Source organism: Silurus meridionalis, chromosome 12 (assembly GCF_014805685.1).
Source record: "Silurus meridionalis isolate SWU-2019-XX chromosome 12, ASM1480568v1, whole genome shotgun sequence".
Classification (NCBI taxonomy): Eukaryota; Metazoa; Chordata; class Actinopteri; order Siluriformes; family Siluridae; genus Silurus; species Silurus meridionalis.
In genome coordinates, this window is record NC_060895.1 from 13,896,484 (window position 1) to 13,913,739 (window position 17,256).

Consider the following 17,256-nt stretch of genomic DNA (forward strand, 5'->3'; position numbering starts at 1 on the left):
ATTCTGAAAGGATTTAAAAAATTAATCAAATTTAAGTTAAATATTATAACAGAAACATGTATTATATAATTATGTACTATTATAAAATTGTTATAATGATTTGACATTAGTTTTAGGTTTAGCAGAGACCTAACATTTTCCCATACAAAATGGGTGGTAAATGTTAATGGCTCATGGGAACAAAGCAGGTTATATTTAGAGCCAGAGAGGCCTGAAAAGCTCATACTCACCCTGCCAACTTTAAGAATAAGCAATGGACTTATAACTACACTAAAATTAAAGTTATTCTTTGTTTTTTACAATATAATAAATAATATTTTTGTACAATGTTTTTATGCATTATATATGTAATTATTTTGGCAGGGTTAATTTCAGCAAGTGCCAGAGCTACCTTTTCTGTACAAAAAATATATTTAAAAAACCCTATAATTCATAACATTTTGTGTAAAAACTTACTTAGAAGTATGACAAACTGAGCAAAATATCCTTTGTATGAATTTGAAAGTGGATCAAAATGCAGGAAATCTTTGGACAAAACATTTCTTTACAACATTTCAAACTGAATTGTTTCTATGATTTGGAAGAATGGAGACCTGTGCTATTCATTCCTTATTTTTTGATGTTTTTGCTGTCAGTTTCTGGAAACTCTATTCTTGTGTATCTGATAATATCACAGAAGCTTTGCACTCTCCCATGTTTGTACTAATTGCTTTTATGGCAGTTGTGGACTTGTGTTCACCAATGCTCTTTGTACCACATATGTTGTTTAACTTTTTATTTGGCTGGAATGGTATTTCTCTTTTTGGGTGTTTAATACAAATGTTTTGCATTCATTATTCTGGAACATTCCAGTCTACTTTATTGTTGGCAATGGCACTGGATCGTTACTTTGCCATTTGTAAACCTCTTTTTTATCACAAGTATATGGAAATATGTAACTTTTTAAAGTTTATTGGCATACCGTTAATTAGAAATGTAGTCTTAATTACCACAGTAGTTTATCTGGCAGGAAGGCTATCTTACTGTGAGCATAATGTAATAGACCACTGTTTTTGTGAACATATGGCATTGGTTCAGTTGGCATGTGGAGATATTTCGATTAATAACTTGGTAGGACTTTTGACAGCTTTTCTCATTCCAGCCTTGGATTTTGTTTTCATTGCTGTTTCTTATGTAATAATATTCATCTCTGTCATAAAATCTGGTAAAGCCCATTTGAAGGCTCTGAATACTTGTATTACTCATATAATTGTTATCACTTTTACATTATTTTTTGCTCTTATTTCTTTTATGTTATATCGAGTAAGAAATAATTTCTCTCCAGGCAGCCGTGTATTTATGAGCACAATGTATTTACTTTTTCCAAGCTGTTTTAACCCAATAATTTATGGAATGAGAACAAAAGAAATACGGCAACAGTTTCTGAAATTCATGAAGTACATACATATATAAGATAATGCATCATTGTGCTTAGAAGGCAGGTGAAACATTTTGAAAATAATCTAGTTCAGTTGAATGTCTTAAATTACAAAAAAAAATAACCAGGAATAAGTAATATTTCCCAACACTATAACACAAAATACAACTGTTAAATACCTATGAAACAGAAATTGTTGCATTGCAAACCTTATTGTACATTTCTGTTTATGTTGCACAAATAAAAAATTTTTAACATTTTTTTTTACAAATTTTTAAAATTATGTGTATGTGTTATTTAGCATATGTATACATATACATATGTATATGTAGATATACACGTGTATATATTCGCTATTATTTACATAATTGTCATATTGTCATAATTGTTTATCGCAACTTAAACTTACATATTTAACTGTTCTAAATGTACCTTCAATTAAATAATTTCCAGTTTGTAATACTCTAATCAACATGGGCATGGACAAACATGGATGCTTTATTCAAATGTATGATTCTTATTAGTGAAACTACATATACATTGAGCATTGTAGGTTCTTGTTTAAAGTAATTATGGTGTTTTAAATTACATAGATTATCATGACACCAAACATAACCTTTGCTGTTTACACACGGACAGTTTTAATTGCCGGATGTGTGCACAATGACGGATTTTGGTGCTTGATTTGAGACTTGGCACATCTTAAAAACAAATTATATTATGCAAAGAAGTGTAGCATATTTTTATTATTCATTATGCAATGTGTCTCAATGTTCACATGTATGTTCAGTGGTCATATACATAAACTATTAGTATTTTCTTGTTACAGCACCACTAACTAACATTCAAAAGTATGGTTTAGAACCCATATATTCAGTAAAAAAAATGTTTAGTGATTACATTTTTTTTTCTGTGTTGTGTGTTGCATTTAAGGTTTTAATTTGAACACTTTTCTATTTTTTAAAGATTTTATTAACGTGATCAAGATCACATGGCAATATATATATATATATATATATATATATATATACAGTATATATAATTTTTTCGTACAATACACACTTGACATGTCATTACATTTTGTAGAAAAGTTCATGAAAGGACAATTCAATAAAGTTAAAAAAAATTTATATAAAGTTGGTAAAGTATTTGTCCCTAGATGAATATGGATATAATTGCATTTTGTATATTTAAATAGAACTCCATTTAGGACCAAATATTGGGGATTCCATCAAACTGTAGCATGAATGTGCAGTTTTTGGATGTAGAAGGGGTGTGTGCAAAATTGGAATCTGACCTTGTGTGCAGTAAGATTAGCTTTTTCCATCATGATTTTGTGCCAGTTCTCATGTCACAAAGTTGAGGTAACTTTAGTGCTCCAACGGATGTACTATAAGGGTTCGTGTGGCAGCTTTTGTCAATGATTGTATAACAGAGGTATAAATACACAAAGCTAATGTCAATATAAATGCATTTTTACAAATTTCAAAGTAAAGTAAGTGGCTCGAGGAGAGTAGAGATAAAGTCAATGATTACATTTTTAGTGTGTCATGTATCATGTAGATGAGATAAGATGTACTGTAGGCAGATGCAAGTATAGATAAGTTCATTATCAGTGAAAATACACACTAAGCAAAGAAATAACACAAAAAACAAGACAATAATTTATATGAAACAGACAAGAAAGCCATTACCTAAACTTGAGCAATACAATGATAATCACAGTAGTACAAAGCAAGATCGTGAGGGACACCAAATTCAGTACTTAAATAGTACCACTAATTAAGTAAAATAGGAAATAGGTATGGGTAATAAATGTGACTTGGAACATGGAGGTGCATACTAAGAAGAGCATATAACAGCCTTCATGATTCTGTCACAAAGTGGAGATTCAATGGAACAGAAGTAAACAGCAAAACTTTTATTGGGAGAAATAAAATACAAGGAGAGTAAAGGAATAAAAACTGGTTTAACAAAGAGTTAAGAAACTTGAACATGTTGAATACAAGTCACAGCAACTTTTACTTAATGCTTCAACACAGAAACAGTGAAAATTCAGAGCAAAACAGATGTGCAACATAAAAAGAGGAAATGGCACATACAAAAAAATCAAGATCTGATGAGGATGTGTTCTGGTAGGGAATAACAGGGCATAACAAGGTAGCCATGACCAGGGGTGCCCTTTGTTGTTCTGGATTCTAAGAAGGCCGGACAAATTCTTAGCAGTCATTGTTTTAACGGTATAGAAACATTTTTAAAGCAAAGAAACACATACTCAACATGCACTATGACTAATGGATAGACATATTGTGGTGGGAACAAACACTATAAAAAAGTTTGGTGAGGTCCCATAAAAAAAAAAATTTCCAAATTGAACACTGATTGAACACCACATTTTGCTTAGAAGCATAAAGATTAAATGTGAAGCAATTCAAAGGGGTCATGTGATCATGTGATCATGTGAGTTCATATTTACCAATTCCAAACCAATGGCTTGGGGATAAGAAGGAAACCACATGAAGTAATGCACCCATTATGATAGCCCCTACTGTACAAGCCACTGAAGCCCCTTTTCCACACACATCTGGTTCAATGCAAAAGAAGAGATGGAGAAATCCAAATGAGTCACAAGTACAATCTACATTGCTGGGGATCTTTGGCAAGTTGGATAAGCATGCATTAAAAAAAGAACAAGTTTAGAAAAGTAGCAGGTTAATAATCTACAGTATAGAGATTGGTTGGCATGAATATATGTACTAGCCTTTACTGCAGAGATGTCATGTGAGCAAACAAGAAAGCCGCAAATGTAACAGTGGCACCAAAAACAAGATTTTCGGCATGGCAATTAATATTCTGCTTTGTGCACTGCTTGTTAATGTTTAAAAATCATCAAAAAGACCAGTTTGTGTGATATATTCTGTTTGACTCTAAACTTGTTCTTATAAGTTTAACAGGGGCAGGGAAAACTCCCCAAGATAATATTAGGAAGAAACCTTGAAAGTTACCAGAATCAAAGGGAACCCATCCTCACCTATATGATACTGGATATCCATTAATCCATCATTAAAGTTCCATCATTGTTGAGGTTACAAGTGAGTGCAAAACTTTTCATGGCAGTTACAGTTCTAAGCCATTATAGCAACTGAAGTTCGGTACACTGAACTTAACAACAAATGTATATGGAATGGGCAGCCAATGACATTACGAACCTTACACTTAGATAATAGTACACCATGGTATGGGGTGGGCAGAGTATGCTGGCTCATGGGCACTTTTTGTTGTTGAAGTCACAACCAGAACTATACACAGAGATACAGCTAGCCCAATTTCTGTCCTTGCAGGAGGTATTTAAAAAAGGACTCCCTTCACCCCCTTATCAATTTAATATCTGATATGTGTTCTATATGCTACCAGGTAAAGGCCTATGGTAGGGCAATAAGGACCAAAACACAGGCGAAATCCTTAAACCTGCAGCCTTTTATTTTTGACTGTGACCAAAGAGACACATCATTAAAATTAGCTTTGGCTTTTGGTGTTAGAGATGTGCTTTGTTTTAAAGTAAAACAGAAATGTTTACTTTGTTGTGGATTCTGTGGATCTCTGTGTCCTTTGCAGCTCAGGGCATGGTACATTCATCTGGGTACTACCTTCTCTTTTCCTTTTAGGTATAGGAACAGGCTTCCACTCTGGCAATATGACAGGTAAGTCAGTCTCTTCACACTCTACTCTAATAGACACTGGCTCTGTCTCCAGAACCTCACAAGCAGCCTTATCACCCTCAAAACCTAGAGAAACAGCCCCATCAATTTCATTGGGCCTCTTCCACCAGCACACCCTTTACATCCAGAAATAGCACCTCCCTTTACAACATTGAGGCTTTTTTCCTTAAATGGTGGTTTCTGAATCCTTGGAGCTGGCACCAAACCCTTATTCACACAAGGCTTGAGGTTCGATCTATGCACCCTTTTAATCTACCCCCTTCTATTGGCTCTACCGTATAGGTTGACTCCTGGACGTCCACCACTTTATAAGATAACAGAGATACACATACTGTCCAACCTCGACTGCTGGACACCTTCTTTGCCTGTTGTGCTACTCTGTCAGCTGCTTTTTTCTCAGCATACTCTTGCCTGTATTGTGCATCGCAGAGTCTTTCTTTGTGTACGTTCAGTCACTCTCCCCTGGTCAACATCTGGGTCTTGACCCAGTATGGCATTGACTGGAAGATGGGGTTGAAAGCCAAGTAGTAAATGGTATGGTGAATAGCCTGTCAAGGAGTGTGGCGTCAAATTGTAAGCTTAGACAAGCTCTGCAAGGTGCTCTGGCCACCTGTGGTTTTTCTCTAGGGGGAGCATTTGTAGGAGGTCATGGAGGGTTCTATTGAACCTCTCGCACTGAGGATCCCCCCCCAGGTAAAAGCATCTGGTGGCACTCCCCAATGTGAATATCATCAAGCACACGATACAAGAGTCCATCTTTCTCTCTGATTTTCTTTCACTGTTTTAAGAGGGACAGCACTGGTTTGGACAACCCTATCCTCTCTTGGTGAGATTTTTCTTCATGTTTCAGAATGTCCTAAACACACTGAGAGTTGGATCAGTCTCCTGGAACTGAAAACGTTCGCATTCAGAGTATCCTGGCAGGGTAGGAGTGTTCTCACAATCACAGTCATCTTCATTTGCCCCAGATGCTTGTAGCTGACAAACTTTGCAGGACTCAATCCCTTCCACCACCAAATCTGGCGACCAAAGACCGAAGATCACTACCTGCTGACCTTTTGTGGACTTTGACATACACTGTGGAAACAGATGAAGCTGGTACGTATGCTTTGTGTTTGCCTCTTACTCTGGTGATTGACTCTTTTTCAATGAGCTCAACCTCCTGTACATGATGGAAAGCTTCCTGCCACACCAAATTGCCTCCTAGTGTGATATCCTCCTAGCCTCCTAGAGAGATAACTAATTACCTGCATCTCTGAGCTATGTTCATTCCTATTATGTTAGGTGGAGTAGAGTCTGGCCCTGAAACATCCCTATCTCTGACTATCAGGAAGCCACACTCTGGTATGGTCATTCCCATAACCTGGATATCCAACTCCACATACACAAGATACGACAAGGCAACTTTACTACCTGTGTCCAACAAACACCGAGCAGGCTCGCCCCCAATATGAATAATTACCTCTGGACATGTGCCAACTGCACGCTCAAGAAATCTTACTTTGGTTGATAGACTACTATTAGAGCCCTGAGGCTTTCCTTACATTGCCTGGCTCACTGCAATGGAGAGACCCAGTTTCCAGCAGACACAGAGGCAGAGCTGGACTGGCCTTTTGAGCCATGTGGTGTTGGGCAATTTCAATTTCCCAACCCTTCACATCTCAGGCAGATTGGCTGACCATCATCAGCATACCTTGAACTAAACTTAGACTTGGTACTCTTGCCAGGTTCACTGGCTTTCTGCATAGTAAACTTACGCACAGTGTCAGTAAGCTCACCAATTACTTTGCCTTGCTGAGTAATAACTTTTACCACTTCCTGCAGGGTTGCTGCCAATTCAGTGGGCACTGTAGAGCCTGGATTGGCCTGCTTGTAAATCTCAACTGCACCCACAATATTCCAACTTTGAGCAACATTACAAGTGCAAGGCATATCTTCTGTGCTTCCGTGCAACACAACATGGCTGCTCTCTCACAAACTTTCGCAATTCTTTTTGAAGGATAGGGTCTTTCACCTCTTCAATAAACTGGTCTCTCAGAGCTATCTGGGGGTCAAACAAAACATTAGTTGACTGTTGTAGAGCAGCATTTAACAGCTGAGAAAAAGAATGTGAATAATCTTGAAAGTCTTCCCCATCTGTTTGTTGAGAAGACATGTACCAGCTGTCATGTTGTGCGTTTCACCCCAAAAGCTCCCCGTAATTAAATATGAAAAGAGCTCTTGAGGCTGTTTTATCTCTCCCCCATACACAGCTTTATCTCATCTAAGGCTGATCCTCTTAAATGAAAGAGTATGAAGTCTACCTGATCTGCATTGTCCAAACCCCGAACTCAGATGACTCTTTCAATTTCACCAATGAACTTTTAATCTTTTTCTTCTTCTTCTTTTGGCTACTCCAATTAGGGGTCATCACAGTGGATCATCCGTCTCCATAATACTCTCTCCTCTACATCTGCCTCTTTCAAACCAACTATCTGCATGTCTTCCTTCACCACATCCATGAACCTCCTCTTTGGCCTGCCTCTTTTTCTCCTTCCTGGTGGCTCCATCCTCAGCATTTTCTTACTGATATACTCCATGTCCCTCTTCTGCACATGTCCAAACCTCTCTTACTTTGTCACCAAAACGTCCTTCATGTGCAATCCCTCTAATAAACTCATTTTTAATCCTGTCCTTGTCACTCCCAATGAAAATTTCAACATCTTCATCTCTGCAACCTCCAGCTCCACCTCCTGTCTTTAAGTCAATGCCATTGTCTTTAAACCATACAATATTGCAGGTCTTACCACAGTTCTATAAACTTTCCTTTTTACTCTTGCAAATACCCTTCTATCACAAATCACTCCTGCCATTCTTCTCCACCCACTCCACCCCGCCTGCACTCTTTTCTTCACTTCTCTGACACACTATCTATTACTCTGCACTGTTGACCCCAGGTACCTTAACTCATCCCCCTTCACCACCTCTTCTCTCTGTAACCGCATTTACTCCACTGCCCTCTCTCTCATTCACACACATCTATTTTGTCTTACACCTACTGACTTTCGTTTCCCTTCTCTCCAGCATGTACCTCCACCTCTCCAGGCTCTTCTCAACCTGCTCCCTACTCTCACTACAAAACACAATATCATCCGCATCCTGTCTGACCTCGTCTGTCAACCTGCCCATCACCACTGCAAACAGGAAAGGGCTTCGAGCTGATCCTTGATGCAGTCCAACCTCCACCATGAACCAGACTGTTGTTCATACTACACACTTAACTGCTGTCACACTGTCTTCATACATGTCCTGGCCCACCTTCACACACCTCTCTGCCACACCTGACTTCCTCATACAATACTACAACTCCTCTTTCGGCACCCTGTATTACGCTTTCATCTCTAGGTTACGACCGTAAACCTAGTTTCCCGAGGGAATGAGACGCTGCGTCGAAACGCTATGGGAACGCCCCTGTGTGACCGCGCTCTGAACCACATGTGTAATTTGACCAATAGGCGTTTGAAACGTGATGTCATCAGCGGGCGACATTGCGTAAACAGGAAGCTACAAATGGCTGCAAGATGGACAAGACACTAGCTCCTGCGAGAGAAGGTAAGCACCCCAGGAATACAGGGAGTGTGGCACGGAGACACAGCGTCTTATTCCCTCGGGGAACTAGGGTTACGGTCGTAACCTAGAGACGTTTCTGCGTTGAAACTCTATGGGAACGAGTGTCCAATCACGCCACACTAACCAGACCCTGCTTAGAGAGTAAGGGCCTCCAGGCAATTTATGTGCCACGAGAGACATGGGCCGCTCCACAGACCCTGGGCGGAGTGGCCACTCATGACCGCTCCCCACCCGGTAAGGGAAGCATCCGTCATTAGCGTCACACAAAGACACGGAGTCCCCAACACGGGGCCACGGGACAGAAACTTTCGGTCTTTCCAAACATCCAAGGCTCAAAGGGCACGCCCCGAGACCTTGATAGTACGATGCGGGTTTCCCCTGAGGGAGAATCCCCTGCCCCGGAGCCACCACTGGAGGGGCCTCGTGCAGGAGTCCGAGCGGAATTATGCTGGACGCTGCCGCCATGAGACCCAGCAGCCTCTGGAACTGCTTCACAGTGAGTGGCTGGCCTTCCCGCACTCTCCTGACGGCGGTGAGGATAACCTCGACCCGAGCAGGCAACAACCGTGCTTGCATCCTGGTCGCGTCCCACACTACACCCAAAAAGGTGGTTCTCTGTGCTGGAGAAAGCACGCTTTTGCTGCCGTTTAGCCGAAATCCAAGCACCTGCATGCAGGCGAGGACGACATCTCGATGCCGAATCGCAAAAGCAAACCGAAAGCAAACCTCAGGAACCTCCTGTGTGCAGGAAGGATGGAGATAGGGGTCTTCCCCATCCATACCGAGACTTTGGGTGGAAGTGAAGGAGACGCCCGCTGAAGGGAGGCCGTGCTGACGTCACGTTCCAAACACCTATTGGTCAGATTACACACGTGGTTCTGAGCGCGGTCACACAGGGGCATTCCCATAGCGTTTCGACGCAGCTCGAGTTCCTGAAGTGGAACTCCAAATACACAAGCACACAATGCAACTCCTTCTTGACTCTATATATCTCTATCAACATTCTCAAAGCAATTTCTCGAAATACTCAAACCTCCACTCTCCTACACTTCTCCTTTTCCTGCTGTCTCTGTAGACTTCTTCCTCCTCTCCTTCGGCCAACAGTAGCCCAATTTCCACCAGTACCCTGTTGGCTAACAATACCTGTCGCGGGCATTGGTAACCAGAGCCTCGACTGATCCGGTATGAAATTCTGATTCGTTATCGCCATATTTGATTTGGCACATATTTTACGCTGGATGCCCTTCCTAACGCAACCCTTCCCATTTATACGGGCTTGGGAATGGCACTAAGAGTGCACTGGCTTGTACAACTTTAATGGCTGGGTTATCAACTAACTTATCTACAGTTTAATTATTTGTACAACAATCACCACTAAAAGAAATGAAATGTATACATAAGACCTGGTACAAGCATTATTTATGTTGGCAAGAGCTGACAGTACTTGGTAATATTTCTGCCTACTGTAGGGCAATAAGGAACAAAACACAGGCAAAACACTTGGGTTCTTTTATTTTAACTGCGACCAAAGGGACACAGCATTAAATTTAGCTTTGGGTTTTGAGGTTGAAGATGTGCTTTGTTTCAAAGTAAAACAGAAATGTTTAGAAACAAAAAGTAAGTAAGAATTGATTTATATTTCCCCACACATTACAAAAGTACAAAACAAGAAATAAAACAATTAAGGTGGCATCATGGACAGACAACCCCTATTTCCCTGCCAACCCCCAGGGATCAGACATTGCTCTAAATGTCAGGGTCAAGATCCATATCAGCCCAGCTTCCCAAGGCAATAGAAGAGGCTATTGAGAAGCTATGATCTCGATATTGGCAGCCCAATACCAAAACAGACTAGGTGCTGTTCCAACGTGTCCTGACAGTAGTGTTTCATATATCTGGTTGAAATTTAGTTCCATTTTCAATACTGTTCTATTTTGTCTATTTTTGTATTGGAAGGTGTGGCTTTGACATTCACAGAAGTGCCAAGTCCACCAAAGTGAGTTGTCTATTTTGGGATACACCGTGAAAACAGCTTCAGAATGTAAAGACTGGCCCACACTGTTTTTTATTTTTTTATTTTGGAAGCTTTGTGAAAGGCTTCACCTATGTGATTACACCACTATTCTGCCTTTTGCAGAAAGACAGGAAGCTCTATGTCAAAATTGTGGATGACTTGTTTTGCCCATTGTTGACCCTTCCCGTTCATTTACCATAAACATTGACACAAGCAACAAGGGAGTGAGTAGGGTGCTATAAAAGATTATCTGGCTAAAGATAGGCGGTAAACATAAACATAGGGCTACATTTATATTTATGGCATTTGGCAGACACCCTTATCCAGAGTGACTTAAAAAACTGTTTCAAAGTCTCTATTAATAAATACACTCTAATAATGGTTCAGTAGAACACAGACTTAGAATACCATCAGTCTAAAATTCTACTGGGAGAGAAAATAGTTAGGAATAGAGTTTGTCTTTTTTAAGAAGCCACTGAAGGTAGAGCAGCAGTGGGGTGGTATGTTAGAACCTGTCCTCAGGTCCTGTCCTCTTCCAGTCTTTAAATGAAAAGGGATTGAACAAGCACCTGAGTGGTTGGTGTGGAAAGGAATAGATGAAGTTGCCTTGAAAATCAACCAGAACTAATTAAATTAGCAATGTCAAAAGAAAATGAGAGTTGATTGTCCATGGTTACCCCAAGGTTCCCTAAAGTAACTAAAAGTAAGTTCACAGAGTTGTCCTTCGAAATTACATGATCTTGATGTTTAGATAAATCAACTGAGATAATTGCTGGGATTAAACTTCAACTGATAAATTGCCATCCATGGTCTTTTACTATTGTCTACTTTTCTTTGGAGAACTCCTAGCCTTGCTGCTGTTCATGTTTTAGTGTTATGTTATAGTATGTTATTGTTCATGGGATAGTTTGACATTCATTGCCATTATGAAAGTATAGCCTTTGAATACAACCTGGATGTGTTTTATTAACAGATTATTTTTTTATTACAGTTCAACATTTAAAGTTACTTAATTTTAACATTGTTTTAGCAGCATTTTACACATACAAGAACATGCAATAAAAAAGATTGTATGGCCCAAGTTTGTATGTACACACAAACATAATTATTATTATGAAGGTATGTCACTACAATTTAGCAAAAACAATACAACCAAACCAAATAAATTAAACAATCACTGTCAGGTAAATCTACTCTATGACTGAATTGAGCCTTCGTAGTTGTAAGTACACTATGTATATATGTATTTGGTTTATTGGTAAACTGTTAACATCATTTACCTGTTATTTGCAGATTATGATTTCTTGGCACTATTTGAAGTAGACTTCTAATACGCACTGGAATGTTCAGCTTGAATTAATCTCCTTGTTTACGAGGCAAGATATGTATTTATTTTTAAATATAATTAAAATGATGATAAAAGAAGGTTAACAAAGTAACATTTATTGCTAGGAGTAATGAGTTTTCCAAATTAAGATGCAATTGTGTGCAATAGCTGAGTTTTAATCACTGTCTAATTCTGTGAAAATGTCCTCTATTTTTACTGCTGGCTTCATGATCGCCATATTTTAATAGATTTAAGATTTCAGGAGATAATTGACAAAAATATTCAGAGCAACAGTGGAGAGCTAAAAACAAAAACTTTCACAATAGATAATTTGCAAGAATATAAAAATAATACAAGGTACTAATTTTGAAATCAAATTAAAGTCTTGAATTTTATTTACATCTAAATATCTTTGTAATACTTACATAACTAGGAAAATATCATTTTGAGAGCTATACAGAATGCCAATGTGATAAGGAAAAACAATATTTGTGTGGGAGGGTAAGCATGGATCAACGTGTTTCCTCACATGATTCTAAAGAAAGGATAGACCCACCTGGGGCCATAGGAATAGTATATAAACCTAAGACTAACATGTTTTTTAAGTGTCCAAAAGCAAATCTTTACATGTGTTAACTAATTAAAAGAAAAGGATTTCTATTTGTTGATAGTAGAGAAAGTAATATATTACAGATTGTTTTGTTATCTTTCTAAAGATTCAATTTAAAGTAAATTATTTTTTTATTTTGTGAAAAAGTCTATTTGATTTCCTTAAGAACTGAATTATATTAAAAAAATGTTTTAATAATAAACAAGACATTATTCTTGGTAAATATATTTATGCATTATATATAGGTTAGAATACAAAATTTTATGATAATAGTGACTCCGTGAAGGTACTGGTGCAGCTTGAAAATTATTTCTGATAATAAGAAACATAACTGTTAACAGAATTTCATTTGGAAATCTACAATTTGTTATCCATTCAGACGTTTATACCTTTATGTATAATTTGGCAGATCTGAAGTCTTTAAACGATGTTAACTCCTGTTCAGAATATTTCATTTAGAACATTTACACTTACTGGTTTTAATGATTTAGGGGAATGGCGAGCCATTCTATCCATTCCTTACCTTCTTTTATTTTTATTGTCTTCTGTATCAAACATTACACTCATATATTTAATTATATCTCAGAGGGCTCTTCACTCTCCAATGTGTATTCTAATTGGTCTTATGGCAGTTGTTGACCTCTCTTTGCCAATATTTTGTGTGCCGCATATGTTGCTAAATTTCATATTTAACTGGAAAGGAATTTCACTTGTAGGCTGTTTGGTGCAAATGTTTTGCATTCACTGTTATGGCATATTTCAATATACTATATTGCTTTGGATGGCTCTGGATCGTTTTTTTGCTATATGCAAACCGCTTAATTACCACAAATACATGAAAATGACCAATTTTCTGAAATTCATAATTTTTCCAGTTATCAGAAATATGATCTTAATTACCACAATGGTGTCTTGGGCTGGGAAATTGACTTTTTGTTCAACAAATGAAATAAATCATTGTTTTTGTGAACACATGGCATTGGTTCAGCTGGCATGTGGAGATATTTCCATTAACAATGCATTAGGACTTTCTGTTATCTTTCTAACAATGACTGCTGATTTTATTTTAATTACAATATCGTATGTGATAATACTTTCTTCTGTTCTGAGATCTGGCAAAACCGTCTTAAAAGCTGTTAACACATGCATTACTCATATAATTGTCTTGACAGTTAGTCTGACTTTTGCTTTAATTGCTTTTTTGTCATACAGAATAAGAAACAATTTTTCTCCCTCCAGCCGTGTCTTCCTGAGTACAATGTATCTGCTTTTTCCAAGCTGTTTTAATCCAATTATTTATGGTGTACGAACCAAAGAAATAAGAGAACAATTTTTGAAAATTATTAAACATGTCAAGGTCTTTCCGAAGTAATCAAATATGCATATTGCATCACATTATAGACATACCATTACAAAAATCAAGTTACTTTATAATAAAAAAAATGATATAGTTTTGCAATTATATAACTTCATTGCAATTTTAAAGTGTAGATTGAAATGAAAATTGTAATTGATTAATAAAAAAATATTCATTTAATGGATGTGATAAGTGAATTGATTGTAATGTTTTTGGAGAGGAGTGAAAGGAACTTTAACTGCTATCGCTGCTCTGGTTGACCATGAATTTGCTTTTGTAGCCTTCCCATCTTCTAGCTAGTTCTCCTCTCTTTCATGACAACTACTAACTGGTAAGTCTATCATGCACTACGTATATCTTATAAGCTGTCATTCCTTTAAAACCATAAAACAGCTAATATGTGCTCTCTTCTGTATATGTGAGCTCACAGATAAAAAAGAATGTCTACTATTGGTGCAATTATAGTCCCTTGGTCTCTATTCCACAGTGTACATTGGTATTTTGATTATTCAATCCTGTGATCTGTCAAAGAACATTTGAAGGATTTATCATCTGTTAGCACAAGATGAGATAATAGTGCAGCTATTACTAAACACAAAGGTGAAAAAGGTATTGACATGGCAAGGCCAGTTATTTTGTTTTGTTTTAAATTCAATACATTTAGTTTTGAGGTCAAACATTTAATATGAGCAAATGCTTACTTTCATTCCATATCTAGAGATGTGTTAACCAAATTAGAAAATAGTTCTATATTATTTATAGCATAATTTTTTTATATCAATAAGTGGGTTTGAACAAAATGTGCCTTGTTCTATGTTGTTTAGCATGGCAAGATACATATCAAATATCTTTAGAAGATACATTTACCAAGGAATTTAAGAGGTTATTGTTCGATGTTGTCAGGCTGACGACCATGACGCGGAAGCGGAAGTAAGTCAATCATGGTTTATTGAAAACAGTTCAACCAAACAACACTCACATATGCCGAGGAGAGAAGCAAACTAAGATATCCGCTCGAGACGAGTAATCCACAACGGAAGTTAAAGTCCAACGGAAAGCAAAATGAAAGTAAACCTCCTATGGCCAAGAGTAGTCCAACACGGAACGGGGTTAGGAAACGGAACCAGCGGGGAATGCTGGCGGTCGAGCTGCCACCGGGAATCACCAGCATGACATTTAAGAACCGACAGCCTGTGACTCGAGAACGTGAGTCTATATAGTCTGATCCGTAACGAGTCACAGCTGTCGGTCGTTTCAGGCAGGCACGGGATAACGAGGAACCATGTCAGCTACTGAGGGGGGCGTGGCAGGGTGCATCTCTGACAGCTACTGAGGGGGGCGTGGCAGGGGAATCTCTGACAGCGGCCGAGGGGGGCGTGGCAGGGGAATCTCTGACAGCGGCCGAGGGGGGCGTGGCAGGGGAATCCCTGACAGTACCCCCCCTCCAGCTCTCCAGCTCCAGCAAAACCCACCAACGCCAGGCGGGCCGGGGCACTCTGAGGAAGGCCTCCCCAACTGACCTGGGACAAAGGAGGCCCAGTGAGCATCGCAGCAGAATAGGGGAGGATCGGAAGGGGCCCAAGGCAAAGCGGCGTCCTCGGTCAGGATCAGGAACGGGTCAGTGGCCCTCGAAAAGACCGGAAGCTGAGCAGGATTACTGGCAGAGACCAGCGGCTGCACGACCTCCACGGCGGGAACCTGAACCGGCGGCGTCCACGGCAGAGACCAGAGGCCGAGCGACGTCCACGGATGAGACCAGAGGCCGAGCGACGTCCACGGCGGAGTCCAGAGGCCAAATGACGTCCACGGCGGAGACCAGAAGCCGTGCGACGTCCACGGCGGAGACCAGGAACACAGGGGCACCTCGGCAGGACGTTGAACCGGAACAACACCCTCGGAGGGCCTATGGAGAGCTTTGCCGTCATCAGGGGGACCTGGAGGACCGATGTCGCCATGCGGGGAACCTGGAGGACCGACGTCGCCATGCGGGGAACCTGGAGGCCCGGAAAGGAAACACAGAAGGCAATCTTCGCTTGTTCAGAGGGAAACTGGGAAAAATTTCCCTCCACATACTCGCCGATGCCCGCAGGAACCTGCCCAAATCGTCTCTTTTCCCGTAGAAACGAGCCGGAAATCCCCTCGCGCTTGCGGAGGGGCGCGGCGCAGCTCTTATGGTCCGGCGTCTGTGGTTCCGAACCGCGAGGAGCGGCACTGAGCTTCAGGTGGAAATCCGAAACCGGGTTCGGCTGACGATCCATCGCGGTTGGCATCGCAGTTGGGCGAATCCGCTTTCGGTTTAGGTCGGTTCTTCTGTCAGGGTGACGACCATGACGCGGAAGCGGAAGTAAGTCAATCATGGTTTATTGAAAACAGTTCAACCAAACAACACTCACATATGCCGAGGAGAGAAGCAAACTAAGATATCCGCTCGAGACGAGTAATCCACAACGGAAGTTAAAGTCCAACGGAAAGCAAAATGAAAGTAAACCTCCTATGGCCAAGAGTAGTCCAACACGGAACGGGTTAGGAAACGGAACCAGCGGGAATGCTGGCGGTCGAGCTGCCACCGGGAATCACCAGCATGACATTTAAGAACCGACAGCCTGTGACTCGAGAACGTGAGTCTATATAGTCTGATCCGTAACGAGTCACAGCTGTCGGTCGTTTCAGGCAGGCACGGGATAACGAGGAACCATGTCAGCTACTGAGGGGGGCGTGGCAGGGTGCATCTCTGACAGCTACTGAGGGGGGCGTGGCAGGGGAATCTCTGACAGCGGCCGAGGGGGGCGTGGCAGGGGAATCTCTGACAGCGGCCGAGGGGGGCGTGGCAGGGGAATCCCTGACAGTACCCCCCTCCAGGCGGCACCGACGCCCAAAACCCACCAACGCCAGGCGGGCCGGGGCACTCTGAGGAAGGCCTCCCCAACTGACCTGGGACAAAGGAGGCCCAGTGAGCATTGAAGCAGAATAGGGGAGGATAGGAAGGGGCCCAAGGCAAAGCGGCGTCCTCGGTCGGGATCAGGAACGGGTCAGTGGCCCTCGAAAAGACCGGAAGCTGAGCAGGATTACTGGCAGAGACCAGCGGCTGCACGACCTCCACGGCGGGGAACCTGAACCGAGCGACGTCCACGGCAGAGACCAGAGGCCGAGCGATGTCCACGGATGAGACCAAAGGCTGAGCGACGTCCACGGCGACGTCCAGA

At 40.5% G+C, this 17,256-nt stretch overlaps 2 protein-coding genes across 2 annotated transcripts; both read left to right on the plus strand.

The window, feature by feature from the left end:
• The first annotated feature begins 487 nt into the window (after positions 1-487).
• On the plus strand, positions 488-6,590 carry LOC124394877 (olfactory receptor 52K1-like). The gene is made up of 5 exons (XM_046863366.1): positions 488-1,436; positions 5,033-5,118; positions 5,566-5,624; positions 6,105-6,234; positions 6,421-6,590. The coding sequence occupies exons 1-5, from the start codon at positions 586-588 to the stop codon at positions 6,588-6,590; spliced, it is 1,296 nt and encodes a 431-aa protein (XP_046719322.1). The 5' UTR covers positions 488-585.
• A 6,533-nt stretch (positions 6,591-13,123) lies between these two features.
• LOC124394861 (olfactory receptor 52K1-like) lies at positions 13,124-14,068 on the plus strand. Its single transcript, XM_046863344.1, has one exon. The coding sequence runs from the start codon at positions 13,124-13,126 to the stop codon at positions 14,066-14,068; it is 945 nt and encodes a 314-aa protein (XP_046719300.1).
• Positions 14,069-17,256: the final 3,188 nt, after the last annotated feature.